Source organism: Venturia canescens, chromosome 8 (genome assembly GCF_019457755.1).
Source record: "Venturia canescens isolate UGA chromosome 8, ASM1945775v1, whole genome shotgun sequence".
Classification (NCBI taxonomy): Eukaryota; Metazoa; Arthropoda; class Insecta; order Hymenoptera; family Ichneumonidae; genus Venturia; species Venturia canescens.
This window is the reverse complement of record NC_057428.1, coordinates 7,346,410-7,370,145: the sequence shown is the minus strand read 5'-3', so window position 1 is coordinate 7,370,145 and position 23,736 is coordinate 7,346,410. Positions and strand designations below refer to the sequence as shown.

The window sequence follows — 23,736 nt, the reverse complement described above, 5'->3', positions numbered from 1 at the left end:
TTTTCAATTTGACTCTATGTCCACCTTCAAGAGAAGGTTTTGATAGTTTCATATTTATCTAGAAACTTATCAACATGGCTGAGAAATCTTTGAATAGCGAAAAAAACGGATTGAATCATGTGCGAGTTCTTACTTTGAATAACGGAGAGCATCAAGATGGAATTCAATACAGGGTAAAAAAAGGTAACTTCAACAATTTTTTTACAATCTTTTCTGTTTTATTACACACGTACGTTCATATGGAGCCCCACTTATGCATAATTACCGTCTATATTTCCGAAAATATTCCATTACTCGTCAACGTTATTTAGTTCATTTTTTCTCGCTCATTTCTCATACGTCTTTCATGCTCATAAAACAGGATGGCACATCGAATTTCAACTTGGACCTTCTTTATTTGGGAAGTTAGTACACGTTTATACAAACCATCCACCAACGAGCGATCTACCGTTCGAGAGACACACGTATTATCAACTTCAGTGGAACAAGGATTCGGCTTCAATGCCAGTTATGTTCGCAGGATCGTTCCATTATTATGCGACAGATTCAAAGTCAGTTTGAGTGAACATGAAATATTTTCTAAGACCAGTTAGAATTTTTTAGAAAGTTGAAATTTTACTGTTGTTCGATAGTAAACAATTATAATTATTAAAAATCTGCAGAGATGGGGATGGCTTGAAGGCAATCGCATCGGGGTATCTATTGGTAGAACCAGAACTCCAACTACCTGGATGTAAAGGAGTTCTCCCTCTTGATTGTATCCAATGTCAAACTGTTATTTCAAAATGCCTCGGCCCTTTTTCTACTTGGGAGGAAAAACTCATGGTCGGACGTAATACAGGCTACAATATGATCCACTTCACGCCAATCCAGGTCCGTAAAAAATTAGTAGTCCCTCAAAAACTCAAAATATTTTAAAGGCCGCTTAACAGTTAAAATTTTTTTTATTAATTCAAGATTGGCAATTTTTATTTCCCCATTTCTGTTACCCTTTGGTTATTTCTCAAGCGACTTCTGATGGCAATTGAATTAATGAGTTGGAGAAAAACGTCTTTTCAACCAAACATGTAGAGCCTCTCCTTTCAGACTTGTATACTATTAGAATTGATTTTATGAACATTTTTTTTTTAATCCAACAGACTGAATTATTTTCTGGCGATATGTCAAACTTGATCGTTAAGGTAATCTATCTCTTGTAAGATTAGGGGGTCAGTAACTGAAAAGTAGATACACGGTTTTCTTGGACATGCTTAATATTTCGAAAAAACTAGGAGTTAGACGTTGTTTTCTCACAAATCGAAGTTTACTTTTCAGTTACCGATCCTGCACTTTCATAACTCATAGATTACCTGTAATATCAATCAAATCTGACGCTATAAGTTCGGCTCAGAAGATTCTTAGAAAATTCATACGTTTAGAAACTGACATTTAGGTTTTTTTTGCATATCAAAAAATAGTCTCGGCGCTACAGTTATTTGAATACAAATGTTTACATGAAATGTATTAAAATCATTAGAAGTCGATTTATAAATATTACACCATAGAAAATCGTAATCGGGTAATGGAAATAATGGAAAAAATATTTGAGGTAATCCAGCTCAAGTGTGTAAAGCCATGACCCTGACTCTCTCGGATTTCTTTGATTCTTTTTTGTATAATCACAGTGAGTCTAAAAAACACCCTCATCACATTTTCGGAGTGTTCCGAACATCCCTCATTTTAGAATATTTTTTTTCAAAATAAAAAACAATATTTAGGGGTTGCGAATCGAAATTGGGAGTTTCCTATTTAATTAATATTAAAAAAAAATATTGTCCTTATTATTATTGGTACCGCTCTGCTAATTTTCATGTAGCAATATTTTCCGAATAGATTTTCGTGAGAAACTTGATATGTGAGAAACTTTTAACCCATGATTGGGATGGTGGATAGCCCTTGGTATTCCATCAATAATGAGTGGGTGTAGTGGCAATGGGTGTACGTTGGTGAGTGTGGGCGGCAAAAAAGTGTAAACTCCGTGAAGAACGATCCAGTTTTTTTCTAGAAAGTTCCACAATTTGCTGAGATGTTCTACAATATTTAGTCCAGTCAAATTGCAGGAACGGAGCAACTTTCAATCGGAAATCTTCAAACTTGATCTAAGACTAATTTGATGTACCGAATCGAATGGTGTAAATTATTTTGCGATCAACCCGCGGCGACATTGAAAAAATATGGCATAAAAGTTTAAAACGCTTATGACTCGAAAGCTATCAACTTGGTTGAAAAAATACTTGTATCATCGTTTTCGGACGATTAAAATACGTAAGAAAGCACACTATTAATTTCCGATAATTAAAAAATGAATGGTTAAATAGTAAATAAAAAAGGGCTTTAGACCACACAACTGAAGTAAAACTTTTTTCGCAACGTACAAATATATGGGTCATTCCACCAATTATGGAATTAATTTACTGGAGGGTCTGAATGATGCATAATGGTCATTGCTTTTTAAAAGTACGTGTCACTGTAAGCTTTCAGGATTTTTTTCAAATTTTTCTGTCGAGCCGTTTTTAAGTTATAGAGGTTTGAAAATTTGCAATTGTTGTTAACTTTTTGTGTAGGAAATATCGAAACCCTTAATTATTTTTCAGAACATTAAACTTAGTAATTTTTATGTGAAAAAATCTCAGCTTTGCGATAAAAATATTTTAAACATTCTCAGTGATCAGAAAAATTCCGAAGAAGCAATTGTAACGTTAAAATCGCTTTGTAAAATTTTTTCGAAAAGTTTAGACTTTTTCACAAAGGAACAGTGCTATTTTATTTTGAGATTCTTAAAAAATCAACTTTAAAACAATCAAGTTGAATGATACGTCATGAATTATCGGTGTGTGTCGTACGTACTGCCGCAACGGTCGTCATGTCATTTATAGGTTGAAATTCAAAGATCGCGACATATAATATTATATTCAGTAGCTGTGTACTTGAATATGTATATAAAAAACATGACATTCTTGTGGTTTTTCGTAGAGGATTACTTCCTCAAGTAAAAAAGTGTTACAATTATTGTAATTCAAATTTTTTTATAAAATCACTTATTTTTATTGTTTCGTGCTTGGTTTTCATATCGTTCGTGTAAATCTACTGAACTCAACACTCACACACTCTTTATTGAGATGTATATATTTCATGAACTGGCAATGAGAAAAAGAGAAAAAGAAAATGTGCGTGCGCATCACTCGCTCTCTCTTGCTCCTACAATGCTTCCAGATCAGGGCTCAAGACTAAATGTAAGAGTGGGGACGATGGGTCTACTGTGTATTAGACATTTCTATCTCTACTAATAATGTATATCTCCCTCTCCCTCTCAATTATCATTCGTCTCGCCCAATCACACAAAGCCATGGCGATGAGCGTGAGAGAGAACGAAAATTTACTTGCGCATGCGCAATCATATTTTTCATAGCACTTCCGTTACACGCTTCCGTAACACTTCCGTTACACTTTCACCAGTTTAGCCCCCAAGCCCGGCGCGCCTATAGAAATTTTACTTCAAAAACAACATTGAACTCAGGGTGAAAACCCTGAACCTTCAAAGGCTCAAAATATATTAACTTTGTAGATAACTCGGGTTCTTTCGATTCTACATACTTCAGGAGGGCTTAATCGAACGTTCAAGAAAACAATCGTTTTTTTATGCATTATTCAATGTATAGAAAAATTGCAATTGAATATTTATAAAATACACGTTGAGAACCTCTTTTAGAAAGAGACGCACTGTATGGTTTTGCCGTTCGCACTCATAGAGAGGCACGCGTGCGCACAACACACTGTAATGAGTGCGACAGAGGTGTATGCATATCTTCCATCCTTCTTTACGTACCCAGTGGTGCTCGGTATGCCAACTTTTCTCTTAAAAACCATTTTTCTCACTTATTTTTTAATAAACGGAAATTAATAAGGTGCTTTCTTACGCAGTTTTATCGTCCGAAAACGATGGTACAGGTATTTTTTGAATCAAGTTAATAGTTTTCGAGTTATAAGCGTTTTAAACTTTAACCCTTAATTTTTAACCTTTTAAGCGGCAATGACGCCATATGGCGCACATTTTTTCTGGGCCCAAAGCGGCAATGACGCCATATGGCGCACATCGATTATCTCGTGATTAAGTCAATCAATTATCACCAAATTTGATACTCGGGGGTTTCTGGGGTCGCTGATTACGAATCCGCTCTCAAAATTTCGAAATTCGAAATGGCGGATCCAATATGGCGGCCGAAAATGCAAAAATTCATTCGAATCGGATAAAAATTGGTACTCGGGGGTTTTCGGGGTCGCTGATTACGAATCCGCTCTCAAAATTTTGAAATTCAAAATGGCGGATCCAATATGGCGGCCGAAAATTAAAAATTCATTTTAATCGGATAAAAATTGGTACTCGGGGGTTTTTAGGGTCGCTGATTACGAATCCGCCCTCAAAATTTCGAAATTCAAAATGGCGGATCCAATATGGCAGCCGAAAATGCAGAAATTCATTCGAATCGGATAGGCATTGGCATTCAGGGGTTTTCGGGATCGCTGATTACGAATCCGCCCTCGAAATTTCGAAATTCAAAATGGCGGATCCAATATGGTGGTCAAAAATCCGAAAATTCATTTGAATCGGTCGAAATTTAGTATTCTTCGGGGTCGCTGATTACGGAGTATATAAATTGAAAATAGAAGATTCTCTATGACACATATGAATTGATCATGTAAAATTTTTGCAATGGCACCTTTCTCTTCATATTGATTTTATATTAACCCTGAGTTTTTCAAGTTTTATATGTGAATAAATGTAACACAAATACTATTCAAAATTGCCCCGTGCATGGTCGGCATATGAGATATTGTTTTCGAATTATAAATTTTGAGGACGGATTCGTAATCAGTGACCCCGAAAACCCCCGAGTACCAATTTTTATCCGATTCAAATGAATTTTTCATTTTCGTCCGCCATATTGGATCCGCCATTTTGAATTTTGAAATTTCGAGGGCGGATTCGTAATCGATGACCCCAAAAACCCCCGAGTACCAATTTTTATCCGATTCAAACGAATTTTTTATTTTCGGCCGCCATATTGAATCCGCCATTTTGAATTTCGAAATTTTGAGAGCGGATTCGTAATCAGCCACCCCAAAAACCTTCGAGTACTAAATTTCGTAACAATCTGAATACTTTTTTTTTCCCGCATTTTGGGCACTATGAGGCGAATTGGTTCTGCCGCTTAAAAGGTTAATGTTGCCGGAGATTGATCGCAAAATAATTTACATCTTCGATTCAGCGTCATCAAAAATTAGTCTTATTTTGATTGAACTATAGCTACGAATCTTATGCTCCGATCTTTATGAAATTTGGTGAGAATGTTCTTCAGACATTGTACTTAAAGAATATCTAATAAAAAAATTTACGATCCTTCCGCCCATCACAAGTTTATTGTAACGGGACAGCCTCACCTTCCTCCTCCCCCTGGCACGATTTCTGGTTTCACAGAAGTCTATCAAAGGTTCACGGGCGGAGCCCTCCCGCGTCAGTGGAGTGCCGCCCGTATGACAATAAGGCTCCTAACCTTTCCTCCTTTCTCCTTATTCCTACCAAAACTGTATAAAACAAAGAAATAATGGAGTTTATCTACCTCGTTAGCAGCAATAAAGCAACAGTGAGTACTGGATGCTCCCATACCGACGAAAGTATCCGTTCTTGAAGGTCAAGTTCGAACAAAACTCCTCGGATTGCAAGATGGGGAAATCGGAAGATTTTACCTGCTCCAGGCAAAATCCGTTGGTCAGTGCACGACCTGCACACTGACACCTCACCTGCGTGAGGGAAGAGGATTTAAAAAATTCTAAATTACAATATTTGGGATAATGACCATCTTCCGAACGTTGAAACGTTTCAATGCCTTAACTCTATGTAACTCGGAAAGGCAACCGTTTGAGTAGAAATTTTCATACAAAATTCACTTTTAGTAATGATGCTGAGAATCACATTGAATTTACGGACATGGTTCAATGAACTTTATTGTAGAACACAGATGCGCGCTCCGCGCCCGTCATCTTCTTGCAAGGTGTAACTTTTTATTTATTTTTACATAGAATTCATTTATGTTTAATATTTTAACTCATTAATAACTCTATTACTCATTAATAACTCTATTGAAAAAATGTCCAATTCGAAGAATTTTCGAGAAATCGAGTCGAACAAAACGATATCGACAAAATGTCGTCAAATATGGTTTGAATTCCAAGCTGTCATTTTGACAGGACGAATGAACGTTGTTTTTTCCCGAATGAATTTAGCCCCACAATGGTCGTGTTTCAAGAACCAATTGGAATCGCGGAAAAGCGATGACAATGAAGAACTAATTTACGCGTCACAACCTTACTTTATAAAAAAGGATATCAAGTTTCTCAAGAAAATCCATCCAGAAAATATTGCTACATGAAAATGAGCAGAGCGGTCCTAATAGTAATGAGGACAACAGTTTTTTCAGTGCTAATCAAATAGAAAACTTTCGATTTCGATTCACGACTGCTAAATATTGTTTGACAACGGTCCCCTTTCGTGGAACTTTGTTTTTGGACATTAACTAAAGATTTTCGGGTACGATGGATAAAAAAAAGCTGCTCTAAAATGACGCACCTCTAATGCATATACATTCCGAGGATTGTTCGTAATATTAACCTTTAGAGGACCAGGATTTGAGAGTTGAAATCGCCCTTGAAAAGTGCTCAAATTAGTGTCTGGTATCACGTATCATCTATATAAAAAGGTTATGTTACAGGGCGAGCCGATATATCGGCTTTCCCGTCCTCTAGAGGTTAATATTAAATATACGTAAAAGTTCTCTATGCAAATCATTCTATATAAAAGCATATGGACCCTTGAAGACTCTTGATGTTTTCTCGTCCCATAATCGAAATATGCAGATTGCACCATGTTGATTTACCCAAATATTGAATTAATCAGGTACTGGGAGACTCTCATTCGGCTTACAGTATCAGTGATCAACTAAAATTGAATCCTGCTTTCAACAATGAGAACGGAAAACCAACGATGTTCGACGATGTCCAAGAACTTATCAACAAAATGCGCAACGAATGGAACGTAAGCATCGATCTGACTCTAATAATGCATAATTTTGAGAAAGATTCATTTTGATTCGAAAAGGTTTCATCTAGCATTTTTAAAACCCCTGTGTTATTGTATACAACGGTTTCGGAAGTTTGTTTATTTCTTAATGAGAATTTCAATATTTGAGGTACAGTAAGGTAATCTATCAGTTGAGTGAGTGCGCGAGAGATAGCTGCAAAGTGATTGCACGGACAGACATCCTTGATAGTCTAAGAGCTGACGACTGAAATGGCCAGGTAATTTTATCATCCTTGAAATTCCGATATCAACTTATCTGAAGGATCCTTATACAAAAACCGTTAAATTACTGGTCTTAACGGATCTCTTAATGTCCAGACGTGTGGTATATTTCATGCTAGTCGCTAATGCTAGGAATTAGGTCGCCGATGAGCGATTTAAAAATTTTTATTTAAAAAAAAAAGTTTTTACGGAAGTGTTTCCATTATTTAATAGAGGAAGGCGGTTGTGACCAGATATTATGTTATATGAAAGTAAGCTTCATTTCGATTTTCATTCGTTTAAAAATAAAAATACATTGATTTGTAGTATTCAAAATCGGTTTTCATTGTTTTTTAATGTGGCACACCTTTCCAATCAATTTGCAAATTTTAAGGGCAACGCTACATTGGAAAAGACGATTTAAAAAGATAGTTTTAAAATTGTTCCAGAAAGTTATCATAAAGAAAAAAAAACAATTTTGGAAAAATAACCGTTTTCTAATGATTATTATGAAGATTGTCGGCTATTTTTACCCGTGAGAATAGCTTCTACATGCCTCTTTCACGTGTCTAAATTTTATTAAAATCAATTCAGCTGTTGTTAATAAATTTTTTTTTTTTCAATATTTTTATTTTCTCCGGTTTATTCAAAAACCCAAGTTGATAGAAATCTAAAACTTGCAGGATCATGTATCACATTAGTATCAACATTCCTTCAAAGGATAATCCAGATACCTTTCTGGAGGCGATTCTTATGGTTTTTTCAAATCAGAAAATATCAACACTTTTATTAGCTATCGTTGTGTTTTTTTAACACTAAGAATCTCATATAGAATAAAGAAAACTCCGAGTCGTTGACCGATCATTTTGTCCGTGTTCAGTAGAAGGGGTTAAAGTAAGGTCCTCGAAAAAAAAGTCATCGCATGGCGAACAGATAATTGCCAGATTGAGAAGTTTAGAACAAAATAGGGAAAAAGCACATTAAAGACGAAGGTTTTTTACACAGGTGTCAACGACCGATAAAAAAAGAATAAATAAAAAATGGCCTATGCTTGAAAAAAGTGCAGAAAAACACCTTTATTTTATTTTTTTCTGTGTTTCTTAATGGTTTTCTGATTATTTTTCTGCAAAAAAATGGTTCATGCTTGAAAAAAGTGCAGAAAAACACCTTTATTTTATTTTTTTCTGTGTTTCTAAATGGTTTTCTGATTATTTTTCTGCAAAAAAGTGGTTGATTTCTGCGCAGGATACCTAAATAAAAAAGTAAAAAAAAGCCCGGTAATGATCGGTTCAGTAATTCCGAAATTAACTGTCCACCGTGTGAAAAAGGTCCTTTTGAGAAAAACGCGTTTTAAGTTTTCTTATCTATTCTTTTCTATATTCATCGAAATATGTGAAGTTTTATTATTACTTTTAATCAATTAATCCGCAATCCCTAGACCGTTTAAAAGTACGACTGAGAGTTCTAATGCAGAGAATGGGGGTTGAGTGTCTCAAAAAAATCGAATGTTTTTTTTTTCAAAGAAAATTGAAAAGTCGTCAGAGTATCTCTATAAAAAGACCCTCTGAAAATATAAGCTCTTAATATTAATATTTAGAAGTTGCACTTTGTAATTTTCTATTTTCCATTTAAATAATATGGGAAATATTTTTTATAGCACCGCATGACCTAAAGCCGCATTTTAGCCACGCAAAAGCGTGGCTAAAATGCGGTTTTATGTCATACGAGTTATAAAATAGTATACGATACTCGTGAATTAAGCTGCTCTATTATAGCACGGCGTTTTATTAGCACCCTCGCTATACGCTCGGGCGCTAACTTCACGTCGTGCAATAATAGGCAGCTTAAGTCACACGTATCGTAATGTACTATTTTCAAACGTTGAAATAGGGTATTTTACACCATGTAAAAAAATATATAAAAATGCTGTATATAAAAATATATAAAAATATATAAAATGATAGATTTCGTAAAAAGTAAACGAGAAACGTCAATATTTATTCATAAAAATGTAATGTAAATTTTATAATTCAATTTTAAAAATCATCTTTTTTCATTTGTTTTTCAAATGTCTAAAACACCATCCGCCGTATTGGATTCCAACGTGACGTCACTCCGATAGTAAACAATCTAGATTCTTATTGTGCGCTCTATGTTATTTTGAAATTTTACAAGCTATTATTCATGTTTGTGGACTTTCATCATTCATTTAATTAAAATCGCATTATGGAAAAGGGTTTTGTGAAAGCAGAAAGTACAAATCTATCAATGATAAATATATTGATGGTGGCGATGAATCCACAATTTTTGTGGCATTTTTACACTTGTATTATTGCATTTAGGCACGAGACACCAATGATATACTACTATAACTCATTATTTTCACAAATCTTATTATTTGGTCTTCCGCAATTGTATTGCTTACTAACGGAGTGACGTCACAAACCGAAACAACACGGCGGCCAGTGTTTCCGCGCGAAAATTGAAAATCATAAATAAAAAATAGTTTTCAAGACAGTTTTCAGTCTTATAAAATTGAAATAAAAATTCTATTGGTTTATTACGATCTCAAGATTATTTTTAAACAGTTTTCAAAACAAGGTGTAATACTCTATTCTGTAACTTGATAACGAGCTATTTCACAAGACAAAATCAGTCCTTATAGGAAATCGAATGCTCTACAAAAAAGGCCTGATTGGCATTTTGTGTAAGTCGAGCCGTTTCAAAGATATCAAACTTCAAATTGTTTAAAATTATGCTTTGTTTTTTCTTAAATACAAAAAAATCAATTTATATATATTAAAAGCCCAATAGTATTAACTTGATAATAAAAATATGCATATATTTGATAGAATGCAGATTCAAAATTCTTAATAATTTGAAAAATCATCATTTTCATTGATTTTTAGCGAAAAATATTTATTAACCTAAAAGATATGGTAGAAGTTGAATATCTATTTATTTATATTATGCATAATAATATTTCCACTGATTATATAGTCACTAATGTGTCCCCTTCATTTCATATAAAATTTTTCCTTGTTGGAATTCGTATAAAATACAATGACGAATGTGCTGTTTATCAGTCTCCATCGTAAACTTTACGATTCTGAGAGGTTATGTAACTTTTATAGCCTTATCATTTGGTGTTCTAAACTCTTGTGTCCGATCCTTACAAAATCACAAAAAACCGCAGCGCTGAGAAAAAAACTGTAAAAATTAAGTCATACACCTAATATTTTCAGAGGGTCTTTTTATAAAAATAATCTAACGATTTTTCAATGTTCTTTGGAAAAAAAAACATTCCATCTTTTAAGGCACTCTAGTAGGGGTATTCGCTTCGAGCGCGTGGACGGGTCCAAAAATCTAATATTACTGCACTAATAGTATTAGTGTATTCATGCATACTGCCAGCGCCACCATAAAGGGGGCTCCGGCGTTTTTGGAGTCATACAGAACTATAAGTAACAACTCATATAGGGGATGGCGCACACGATTGGGTGTCCAGGGGGCAGAGTCCCCCGAGGGGTTCGGGGGACTCTCGGGACCCCGAGAGAACGCATTAAACAATTTTACTTTTTGAAAATACAATAGGCAACATAGATATTTCGATAATACGCTAACTTCGCGACTCTCATTTTTCCTCCTCAGTCGAGTTATGATTGCGATCTCATTTTCCCCCTCGGCCGAGTTATGATTTATAACGAGTTATGATCATTATAACTGATAATGTTTGGTTCAAGCGTAATAGCTGTATGGTCGGAATTAGTGACCACAACTTCAACTTTAAAACTGCTCTTCCACTTTTTTAAAGGCTGAATTTCGATCTTTGATATATTAGAAAAAAGTCTCATCTTTTTTATCAAAAATGATAAAAAAATAATTGTTATCAAAAATTATAAAGCTAAAACTTTTAACCCCCACGTTTCACCCCTTAAAACTGAATTTCCATTTTCATTACACCAGAAAAAAGTTAATCTTCGATTAAATATAGACGCTGCATGGTCAGAATTAGGGACCATGAACGTATAATGCTTCAAAATTCAAACCCCGGTTTCACCCCCTTAAAAGCCGAATTTCGATTTTTTTTATTCTTGAAAAAAGTTTTATTTTGCGCCAAATATAAAGACTGCATGGCCTTGGGGCTACAGATATCGTAATATTACCGAGTTTTTTATCAGCGCCGTGGGCTCCATTCTTTCTCTCATGTCTCTTAATGTGGCTCTATCTCTCGCTCTTCTCATGACTAGTTCCACCTCCTTCATCCATTTTGATGATTTGTTCTTACTCCAGTTTTTTAGCTCCTCCTTTAGGCATATCCGCGGCCAATGTCTTTCATCCATTTTCCAAATTTCCACCAAGTACTTAGACTCTCTTCTCCTTGCTTCGACTTCTATTTTTTCCTCGCAATTTCCATTCGCCAAATGTATGCCGGCATATTTCTCCTTACTTCCCTCATCATCGTGTATCTGCCTACCATTTTTTCTATCTTCGACCTCTCTTTCCACCCCCAGATTTCGACGCCATACAGCAGGATCGTTTTGACTGGAGTGTCCAACAAGTATGCTTTTCGCTTCATGTTACCTATTCCTGCTCTCTTCATTATCCCCCAAGCTGCATTTGATGGGATCTGCGTTTTTCTGACAAGGCTCTTCTTCGAGGTGTAAACCATCTCAGTGCACTCCAGACTTCATTCGTAGTTTTGCTCCTCTCCACCTTCCTCCATTCCTCTTCAATTCTCTCTCTCTCTCTTCTTTCTTCTGTATAGCTTCTTTAAATCTTTTTTTTCTTTCTTTCGGGTTTTTGTTCTACAGATATCTACTCAAACGTTGTTACACCCTTGCTCTCCCTTCCCTACACTCTTGATCAAACCACTGTTTACCGGCCTTCTTCCCCAGTTTCTTGCACATGTCCAAATCCCTTGCCGTCTTCTTTATACGTTTCACCAAGCATCTTAATCTCTCCTCTGGTGGTCTTGTCCTCATTTCCTCATTCCACCGTTCCTGTAATCGAATCTGATATTCCTCTACCTTTTCCTCCTTCCAAATTAGGGCTTCTTCCCCTTCGCCTTTTTTATTCGTCTGCCTGCTCTACTCCAATTCCTGATTTGCCCTGATTTCTACTATCACTGGTAGATAGTCTGATTCAATTTTTGGGCTCACTCTCAATTTCTGAATGGAAAAAACTTGCTCTCCCTCTTTCAGTATAGTATAATCCAGTACTGAGCTACCCCTTTGGCCCACGTATGTCAATTTCCCTTCCTCGTCACCACTAACTCTTCCATTAAGTATCGTAAGCCCAAACTCGTCGCACATCATTAATAATTTTCTGCCCTCTGTGTTTAGACATATATCCTCTGATCTTCGGACCCATCCTTCTGTCTCCGCTCTTTCATCACTTGATTGGTCCCTTCCAACATCTCTACGTCTACTCATGTATAATCCATGATCTTTAATATTTCTACTCATGATGAGATACGATCTGAAATCATCATGAGCAGAGATATTGGAGATTAAATATCACACCGGAGTAGATATGTTAAGGAAGATAGACGTTCTCTACGTAGATCCGCAGTTGTTAAGGAGCGGAATTGTTATCGAGACTGGCTATATATCGATAAAATTGTTAACCAGCAGCTACGTATAACTATACGCATCACAGTTCTACACGATAACAACTCCGCTCTTTAAACATATATTTAGAGGACAACTGTTGTTGAATATATTTACTGAGAGTAGAATTGTTGACTTGCTGCAACACAATGAATAACGTCTCTACTCCTTAACATGTTTAGGCGGATAACATAGATTTGATAAAAGAGGAGACATTTTGGATTGTATTGATTCTGCAAAGTTGAGAGCAGAACTGTTCCGAGCAACGTTGTTTTTGAGTAGAGTCGTTTTTGAGAGATCCTTACAGTTCTTTCCTGATTCCAACCAGTTGCTCACCACTCGCTCTGCCCTTTCGGTGGTCTCTTATAGCAGGTTTGGCCGTCCATTTATATTCCGTATTTAACGATGTATGATACAAAGTCTAAATAATTAGAAATTGATCAAATTTGGTAATAATGTTCTTCAACATCAAGTGAGAAAACACAATTTTTTCAATATTTTCTTCTGCTTAGTTATCGAGTAATTACGCATTAAAGCAGATTTCTTATGCCCGGAATGTATACCTATATATATGGAAACGCTATGCTTATACACGCGAACTTTAGTGATCAATTACTCAATAACTGTACAGAAGAAAAATCTTAAAAAATTTGTATTGTCAAATTTGGCACTAAAGAATATGTTCACCAAATTTTATAAAATTCTGATCATTTTGGAATTTTTTATGTTTTTAGCATGGTTTAGCATGGCAACATTGTAAGCCTATACCAAATATCCTCAAGTTCCTTATAATTTTCTCCGACTCATGATCTTTTACCCATGTCTCTTAAACGATTACTATTCTAAACTTCTCCAAGTAGTCCGCTACCTCTCTCAACTTCCCCATTCCTGCTATATTCCAGACTGTCATATTCGTTCGTGAAGACTCTACTTTCTACTTCCGAAAATTTGGCTCGATTACATGAATAAGAAGGAAAATCACTTTCATGTCCCCTTCAATGTTCATGAAACTGCTATATATAAAGTAAGGACTGTCAAGCAGTAAGGCCTGTCAAGGGGTGATTTTGCAGTTTCACCAACAAGCGCTCAACCGATTTCGATAAAACCAAAACCAAAATGTTTCTTATCTAAAGGGGTGAAAAGTTCACCATGAAAAAAAACAGCAGGTTAATCACCCCTTCTTATATTTCTCACACCACAATGGAAAGGAATGAATATGATGGAATCCGACGGGTTCTATTTCCATAAAGACATGAAAATAAAATTTAGGTGTTTTCGCATTTTTGTAAAATTTCGAATCAAGATTTTCTGACGTATTGAAGTTAATACAAACCTTTGAAAGTGTGAATCTCCTCCACTCGATTTTTCTCTTTATTCGCTATTTCAAAATTTCTCCCTGAATTACGTTTAATTTGGTTGCCCTGCATTGACATTACGAATTTAATAATTTTAAGAACCTATAAAACTCGTATTAATCTGAATCGCAGGGGGAGGGGAGAAGGTTGGGAGTTCCCACAACTACTTTTTCGGTGATCATAGAAAGCGGTAACGGTATACAAAGTAACCCACAAGTGGTGAGGTTACTTTGTATACCTTTACCTAGAAAGCTTGTAAACTAAATGTAAATTAATAGGTACCATGCTTACAATGAATTAAATTCAAAGATCTCGACATGTAACATTGTATTCAGTAGCTATATACGTGAATATATATATAAAAAACATGACGAGTGCAAGAAAATATAAATATTGTAAGGATAAGTGATGAGATGTATTAATCATTATTTTCACTTATTTCGACACTGTTGGCATAGATACACTTTTAACAAGGAATTTCAACCCATAAATGATGTGACGACCGTTGCGGCAGCATGGTACACACCGATAATTCATAACATAACTTTCAACTTAATTGTTTTATGGTTGATATTTTAAGAATCCTATAATAAAATAACAGTAATAACACTGTTCCTTCATAAAACAAAGTCTGAACTTTTCGAAAAAAATATTTAAAAAAATGTTTAATACGATACATTTCGAGGAAAAGCGATTTTAAAGGTATAATCGCTTTTTCGGGATTTTGAAGAATATTGGGAGAGTATTGAAAATATTTTTATCGAAAAGCTGAGATTTTTTCACATAAAAATTACCACGTTTAGTATTCCAAAAAAATAATTCAGGGGTTCGATATTTCCAACACAAAAAGTCAACAATTGCAGATTTTCAAATTTTCACAGAAAGCTCACGGTCACATGTACTTTTAGAAAGCAATGACCATTACTCATAATTCAGACCTTCCGGCACAAATTAATTCCATAATTGGTGGAATTACCCATATATAGGGTGATTAAAAAAAAAAATCCTGAAAGTCGCACGTGATTATGTTAATACATTATATGTAAAATTCTCTCAAAATTTGGAAAATATTTCTCATATTTATAATTGCGATTTCTCAAAATAGCTAGGTTTAGGTTGATAAAATTTTTCTCAGGTTCACAACTGGAATTTTTCCTCATTTCTACGCATTTCTGTGGTTATTGTAGTTTACTCAAAATTTTGGAGGTATATTGATTAATCTGACCCTAGATTCACAAGTCAAAACATATAGAGATGGATGGGTCTGGTCCAAGGTATAGACCACTTTTGTGTGACGGTGTAATGATAGTAATCGTGAAATTGAACCATATTTTTTTGATAATCTCCAGATCTCTATAATAACAAATTAAGGAAAAACAAAACCATGCAATTTTATTTTCCCATTAAAAAAAATCTAAGACGTGCAAAAACGTGCAAATTACCAGACCACTCTCTTGAAATGATATACTAGTGATTTTTCCACAATTCACAGCTTTTCATTTTTTAAAGCTGTAAATCCGAGCTTATAAACGACTAAAATTAATGATTATCCATCCACTTTCATTTTCAGGTTTTGAGTATCTGCGACATAGTCTTGAATCATACGGCAAATGAGAGCCCATTTTTACTTTCTCATCCGGAATGCACGTATAATTGTCTCAACAGTCCACATTTACGACCCGCCTACTTATTGGACATTACCCTGTTCGAATTAACAGTGCAAGTTGCTGATAACGAGTGGGAATTGAAGGGAATTCCGTCAATAGTCGAAACCGAGGATCACTTGAATGTATGATATTTTTTTGTGCAGGAATATGGATCAACAATGAATCTAATATGTTCGCCGGCAACGTTGATAATTCGTTTTTTAACTCTCTAGGCAATACGTCACGCTCTGCATACTTACTTCTTACCTCTCGCCAAGATTCACGAGCTATATACTGTTGATGTTGATAGAGTCATTGATGATTTTTTGAATATCGCTCGTACAAGAATACCCGAAGATCCAGCAGCGAACTCACAGACACCGGAAATGACTATTTCCATTATTCAAAATCCGGAATATCTTAGACTCAAGTCAACGGTAGACATGCAGCTTGCACTACGAATTTATAACACCTACAGGTAATTTTATGCAACGATATGAACATATCGTTTCGTTAACTCATTGAGTCTTTTTCTAAACGCTTAAGACCGAGAACACTTGAAAAAATCGCAAATCACTTATGGGGCTTCTCGCTTTGAATTCCGAACCGGTTTTCCATAATTATGCATGCAGCAAAGTTAAAAAAAAGCCTCCTAAATGAACGTATATATTTTTCTTAACGAAAGGAATTTCAAGCACTCATCCTAGCCTCTGTGTGGCACACTTTGCATGCGTGATTCTCAGGAATCAGTTAATGGCTGGAGTATATCTTTGGATTCTCTAAAATTGGGTTGATAGCTGACCCTGAAATTTTACACAACCCTTTATTAAAGATTGAAGTCTACAAATTTTTTTTTTAAATCTTATGAACTAAACCTGGCGATAAAGTTACCTTAAGTGATTAAAATAAACATATTTCTAAATAATACAATTTATACTATCTTATACACTTGAACATTTTTGCATTGTTCATCTCAATGAATAGTAATCATTAATCATCTATAAGGTGGCATTGCTGCCGTCACTCAAAGCATAGGAGCTTCGTCTCTTACCCTCCATCCTCTAAAAAGATTTAACAACAACCTCAAAATTATTTCATTTTTTTTCCTGTTTCGATCATCCCATTATCTCATCGAAGCAATATTAAGGAATTAAAATTTTAATTGGCAATGAAAGTATGATAAGACCATTTGAAACTAAGGTCGCATATATTCAATATTTGGCGTTCTCTTTTTCTTTTTGAAATTTTTTTTATACGGATGTTACTTTTTTTTGAAAACCGGGATAAGTTAAGGATGCGTTTGAAGTAGGGTTACTTCCTCTATATGACGAAATAAATTTACACTATGGAACAGTGATTCATTTTTTTTCGATCATGAGCAATAGTGACAAATTAAATTTTCACAAAAATATAGATCGGATGATTTGTAAATGAGGTTGCAGTCTTTTAATACTTTGTGCCCTTTTTTTACTTTTTCAAGTATTTTTATTGTGATTTAACTTTTTTTTGAGAAGCGTGACAATTACTAATTATTTTAGAAAGTGTCTTCAAAGACAATTTTCTACAGTTACATAACACTGTTATACAGTTATTTTTTCCACGTTGACGGAAAAAAGCTATTGAATTCATTTTTCATAAAATTTGAAGAGAGAAATAAGTTTTACTTTTTCAATTCCAACTCATTAGAATTTCATCAGATTTTTTTTGCACATTTTTTTCATCTTTAAATTTGTACTTCAAACGTAGACAAATTGATAAGCGATTTTTGAAAACTATGAAATCGTAATAGAATACACAGAGTGGAAAAAGTTTTATTTTTGTATTTGAATTATTTATCGATAGATTTCTTTATAAAAAAAACGTTGCATGAGAAGGGCATCTTTAACCTTTAGACGACCGGGATTAGAGCTTTAAATCTACCTTGAAAAGTCCCCAAATGAGCGTCTGATACCACGTACTAACTATATACTAAGTTCATATTACAGGGCGAGCCGATATATTAGCTTTCCGGTTTCTTAGAGGCTAAAAAACTTGTAGAAAAAAGCCGCGGATTGTGAAAAAAGTATATCAAACTTTGGTTTTATCGAAGAAAAACCTCCTTTGCTACTAAGCACTTTTTTCTAATCTTCGACAAGTTTTTGAAAACCGCGCATCGGTGTTTCATACCGCGTTTATAATCCATGAAAAATTGAAATATAAAAGTGGAACTTTTTCCACTCAGGATATTCTGATCCATGGTTCTCAAAAATCCCAGGTCAATTTATCAACGTTCAAAGTAAAAAATTGTGGATAAAAAAAATTTGCAAAAAATTTGATAAAATTCTATTGAATTAGTATTGAAAAAGTAAAAGATTTTTCCATTTTCATATTAAAAAAAAAACCTTTCTTTCAGAGTTACCACAGTTGATGTACTTAAGGTTTCACTAAAAAATTGATTGAAAAAAAAAATTTTTTTTTTTTATTTTAACGACTAGTACAATCACCGACACAACTTTTTTTTCTCTTAAAATATCCTATGAAGTCTAATAGTTCTCACGATATGTGACAATGATTAAAGTTACTCTTTTTTGTTTTGTTAAAAACGTGATTTTCGGAATTTTGAGCTTTCTGGTCATTTTAAGTTCGAAATTTTATACCCACCCCCGTGGTTACTAATAAATAATAAACCACTTCGGCCAAGAGTGCTATTTTAAGGTGTTGTGAGCTCCTTTATATATGTATTTTCTTTTTGAATGTGAATTCATTTTAAAGTGTAAGATTATGCTGCATTCTTGAGTAAAAGAGAAAGAAACATAACATAGATGGTTTAAGGAAGTAACAAATTACATCGACAAATAATCACATTTTTAGTTCTAGCTGGGCTAGCTTTCGAAAGATACGGAAAACGGGAGAATTAAATGCTTCATTTTATACATGATTTTGCTGTAATTTTATTTAGTTTTTATTATTTTTGGTTTTATCTCTGAATTGCCCATTGTCGATCATTGAGACTAATAGTTCCACTTTTCGCTTTTTTTTTTAACTTTTACTGTTTATATATTTTCTTTATGTTTTATTGAGAGGTTTTATTATTTTGTTTGTTTGAGTTGTTTGAGTCGCCTAAGGCATGTCCCAAAATTTCATTTTGTTGCTATTTTGAAAAGTTCTGATTGTCGAGTTGCAGGTATAGCTATATTGAAAAATAACAGATATATCAACTATCATCGTATCACAGATGGATGTTGCATTTCGTAATTTATATTCACATGGATTTCATGTATCATAAATACGAAAAATTTGTATAGCGAAATGTACAGCAGAAAATAGACACATAATCGCAATGGTAGCTATATATATCTCACCTAATGAAAGCATAAAAAAATCATCGAATTCATCCATGAAAAATTATTTATATACACCACAGTAGGATCTGCTCTTCTCAATAAACTGAACCTCCATTCATTCCCAATGATTTTAAGCAGAGATTTCAGTGTTGATTTCGCAAGGGAACATCAAAGTCATTAGTAGATTTTTGAAATCAACATTAGATTTGAATATGTCGAATGATTTAAATGAGTACAATAAAATATAGAACAATGAATACCGGAATTTTTTTTTATATATAACAAATTTTTCATCAAAAGTATTCATTTCATATTTTAGTTATCACAAATATATTATTTTATTTATAGAGTATACAATTTGTATCATACAAATGACGATCAGTCAGAGCGGAATTTACCAGAGTAATTTATAAACGCATTAATAATTATATATTTTATGAATTTTATGAATGCAGAACGAAAAAAAAGTTATATATCGTATTATAATTAATCTCGCCCTGAGAAGTTTACACTTTTATCGTGTGGTCTTAAGCACACACCCACGTTTTTTCATAACTTTCATTTTTTAAATGCTCATTTACCAATTAGAAAAATAAACATCATTATGAACTCAGGCGAATTTATGCAAACTACTTCAAAGATAAAAAAATATTATTTTTGGGTGAAAATAACGAATTCCGTAGACATATAATTAACCACATATTTCATGGGAAATTATTCATTAGGGCGGACTGCTTCGATGAAGATACCCGTTTAAAACGCTGTGCTGAAGATCTGCGAAAGAGCTTACAAGATTTAAACACCGTGATAACCAATGAGATCCAGAACAACTTGAACGCTGCAGTAGAAAACACAATTGCTAGTATTCGATATTTCAGGGTACAGCAAGATGGTCCAAAAATCAAAGAAATAAGTGAACGGAATCCTCTGATACCGAGGTAAAATTTTCATTAGAGTGTAAAGTTTATACCCATTAAAATAAATGGATTGGTATAATTCTGAATTTTCCATGTTTTCCAGGTATTTTACTGATTATGGAGCGCCAAGATCGTTTATGGAACGTGAAGCTGCTATGTATTCGGAAAATGGTTGCTATTTAATGGCACACAACGGTTGGGTAATGAACGGTGACCCCCTAAAAAATTTTGCCGATCCTGATTCGAATATTTACATCCGTCGTGAATTAATCTCTTGGGGTGACAGTGTTAAACTAAGATTCGGTGAAAAGCCAGCAGACAGTCCTTTTATTTGGCAACACATGGCCAATTACGTCGAACAAACTGCCAAGATTTTCGATGGCATCCGGTTGGATAACTGTCATTCAACTCCGATACCCGTTGCTGAGGTATGTTACTTTGAATTAAAGTGGGCTGAACTTCGTCGGTAAACTCAGAAAGAATAAGGTTCCATATTTTTATACGTTTTTATATAAGGAGCTATAAACCGAGTTACATAGAAGCATGCACAATCGAAAACAATACGTTTTTCTTTGAATGATATATATTACGGTGTATCAAAAAAAAATTATTTTTTTCGGTTTCGCAAACTTTATATCATCATGTATACTCGTGTTATTTTTTTCAAAGAACACCCTTCAACAGTTCCAGTATCATAAATATGATGCTTGTCCAAATTTCCAGCCCTTTAAAAGTCGCTCATCGCGATTTTCTGTTTCCCGTTTAAATAACTGGGGAAACACATCACAGTAGACTTTTGAAATTTGTAACTCACAAATGGGTCAATAAACAATGATTCCCAAGACAGGCTTTTGCAGGGAATCGAACATCCTATGAAAAAAACCTTTTGTCATTTTATGATAAATCTGGTCTTTTAAAAGTTACTCGTAATTAAAGTTGAGTTCATAGTAGATTTTAATTTTTGCCACGTTTCCAGCGAAATTGTCAGATGTATCATAAAACATTACTGAAGCTTTTTTTGAGCTCTTGTCATTCTCATTGGAATTATTTCTTGGAAACATTTGGATTGTCATAGATCAACCCTTTCAGTCATAGACGCCCCTATAGTGACGTCATCGTATTTTTATTCACACAATTCAATTCTTTTGACACGGAAAAGTAAGATAGGTTTTCAATGTTTTTTTTTTAATCGAATTGTGTGACTGAAAGGGTTAAGGAGTTTTGGTACAGGCGATACAATGTTGCAATGCTAAACTATGCTAAAAACATAAAAAAATTCAAAAAGTTCAGAATTTTATAAAATTTGGTGAACATATTCTTTAGTGCCAAATTTGACAATACAAATTTTTTAAAATTTTTCTTCTACACAGTTATTGAGTAATTGATCACTAAAGTTCACGTGTTTAAGCATAGCGGGTATACATTCTGGGCATAAGAAATCTGCTTTAATGCGTAATTACTCGATAACTAAGTAGAAGAAAATTTTGAAAAAATTTGTGTTTTCGCACTTGATGCTGAAAAACATTATCACCAAATTTGATCAATTTCTTAATATTTAGACTTCTGTACCGAAACTCCTTAAACTGACCGAACCATATTAACCACATGTTTTTCGCTTTTTCGTAGGAGAAGTGGTGTTCATTTCGGGTCAAACTAACCTAAGGGTGGAAACCAGGTATTTCTTTTTTCCCAACAGGCGTGCCGGTGTTCACCCTGGATCTAACTCACTTAGTGGTTACTACCTTTGAGTCAGTCCGGCCCGGGATCAACATCGCTATCTTTTCTAGCAGGCTTGAAGCGCGTGGTTAATATAATTTTTGTCATTATTCATCAGGGTAAGCGATGAAAAAAATTAAATTTAATGTAATGGAGAAATTTTTCCATCTTACAAGTAATGTAAATATAATGTATTGTTATAAGTAATGCAAATTTTTTTACCACTGTTAACAATGTGATAGAATATTTTTTCATTACTCATGATAATGTAATGCGTAATGGAAAAAAAACACATTACCCATTACAATGTGATGAGTAGTTCATCACCCAGTAAGCAAGTTACAAAAATGCATTATATTTATATTACAAATTTTGCAACACTGGTTGAATATGGTGAATATGAATTTTTGAAAACTTATCAGTTTTGGAATTTGATGTCTAACACATTAGATTCGCCATTTTTAATTTTGACAACCCAATGCCAGATTCGTAACCATCGACCTCAAAAACCTTTGGTTACCAATTTTCACCGAAATTGATGCAGATGAAAATGCATGGCTGGAACTTTTTTATTTTTTATTTCACAAACAATGAAACGTTCTATATTATTATTGAACAAAAATTAACTTGTCACGTATTGAAACAAAACTCGATGGTTCTTTTTTGATAGATAAAAAGAATACTGTGGTTATTACTTAAGGTCGAAGTTAGAATGAGGTTAGAACAATAAAATTTTTGAAAATAATACATGAATGTGCAGAAAAACTATGGAAAAATTTATATTTTCTTTCAGCAATTCAATTTATCCTGAGTTCCTGGCTATTTTAGTCAGAAAACAGATTTTTTTGTAATCCGCGTGATTTTTTTTAATCTCAAGTAGTCTTTAAGATGATGGATCAGTCGGTAATCACACCTCGAATTTTTGAAACTGAAACTCTTTGACATCGTTCGTCCGATTAAAATAATAAAAATGTCATCGTACGCAGCACGATCGCAAAAATCCGATGACATTTTTATTTTTTCAATCAGACGAACGATGTGGAAAAAATTCCTTTTCAAAATTTGCAGCTATCTCTCTCGCACTCACGGTTGTGATTACCGACTGATCCATCATCTTAACCTTTTAAGCGGCAGAACCAATTCGCCTCATAGTGCCCAAAATGCGGGAAAAAAAAAAGTATTCAGATTGTTACGAAATTTAGTACTCGGAGGTTTTTGGGGTCGCTGATTACGAATCCGCTCTCAAAATTTTGAAATTCAAAATGGCGGATTCAATATGGCGGCCGAAAATAAAAAATTCGTTTGAATCGGATAAAAATTGGTACTCGGGGGTTTTTGGGGTCATCGATTACGAATCCGCCCTCGAAATTTCAAAATTCAAAATGGCGGATCCAATATGGCGGACGAAAATGAAAAATTCATTTGAATCGGATAAAAATTGGTACTCGGGGGTTTTCGGGGTCACTGATTACGAATCCGTCCTCAAAATTTATAATTCGAAAACAATATCTCATATGCCGACCATGCACGGGGCAATTTTGAATAGTATTTGTGTTACATTTATTCACATATAAAACTTGAAAAACTCAGGGTTAATATAAAATCAATATGAAGAGAAAGGTGCCATTGCAAAAATTTTACATGATCAATTCATATGTGTCATAGAGAATCTTCTATTTTCAATTTATATACTCCGTAATCAGCGACCCCGAAGAATACTAAATTTCGACCGATTCGAATGAATTTTCGGATTTTTGACCACCATATTGGATCCGCCATTTTGAATTTCGAA

The 23,736-nt window shown here is 34.2% G+C and overlaps 1 protein-coding gene across 3 annotated transcripts in view; it reads left to right on the top strand.

Moving 5' to 3' along the window:
- Nucleotides 1-23,736, top strand: part of LOC122415397 (glycogen debranching enzyme) — a 52,936-nt gene that overhangs the window by 2,482 nt on the left and 26,718 nt on the right. For all 3 annotated transcript variants that reach the window (XR_006261915.1, XM_043427499.1, XM_043427500.1), the window contains exons 2-9: nucleotides 63-183; nucleotides 362-551; nucleotides 663-873; nucleotides 6,992-7,129; nucleotides 15,913-16,131; nucleotides 16,222-16,466; nucleotides 20,037-20,249; nucleotides 20,332-20,656. Coding sequence is in view for 2 of the 3 variants with exons in the window: in XM_043427499.1 (XP_043283434.1) it covers nucleotides 75-183; nucleotides 362-551; nucleotides 663-873; nucleotides 6,992-7,129; nucleotides 15,913-16,131; nucleotides 16,222-16,466; nucleotides 20,037-20,249; nucleotides 20,332-20,656 (1,650 nt within the window). In the remaining variant the exon portion in view is untranslated. The remainder of the gene's footprint in view (nucleotides 1-62; nucleotides 184-361; nucleotides 552-662; nucleotides 874-6,991; nucleotides 7,130-15,912; nucleotides 16,132-16,221; nucleotides 16,467-20,036; nucleotides 20,250-20,331; nucleotides 20,657-23,736) is intronic.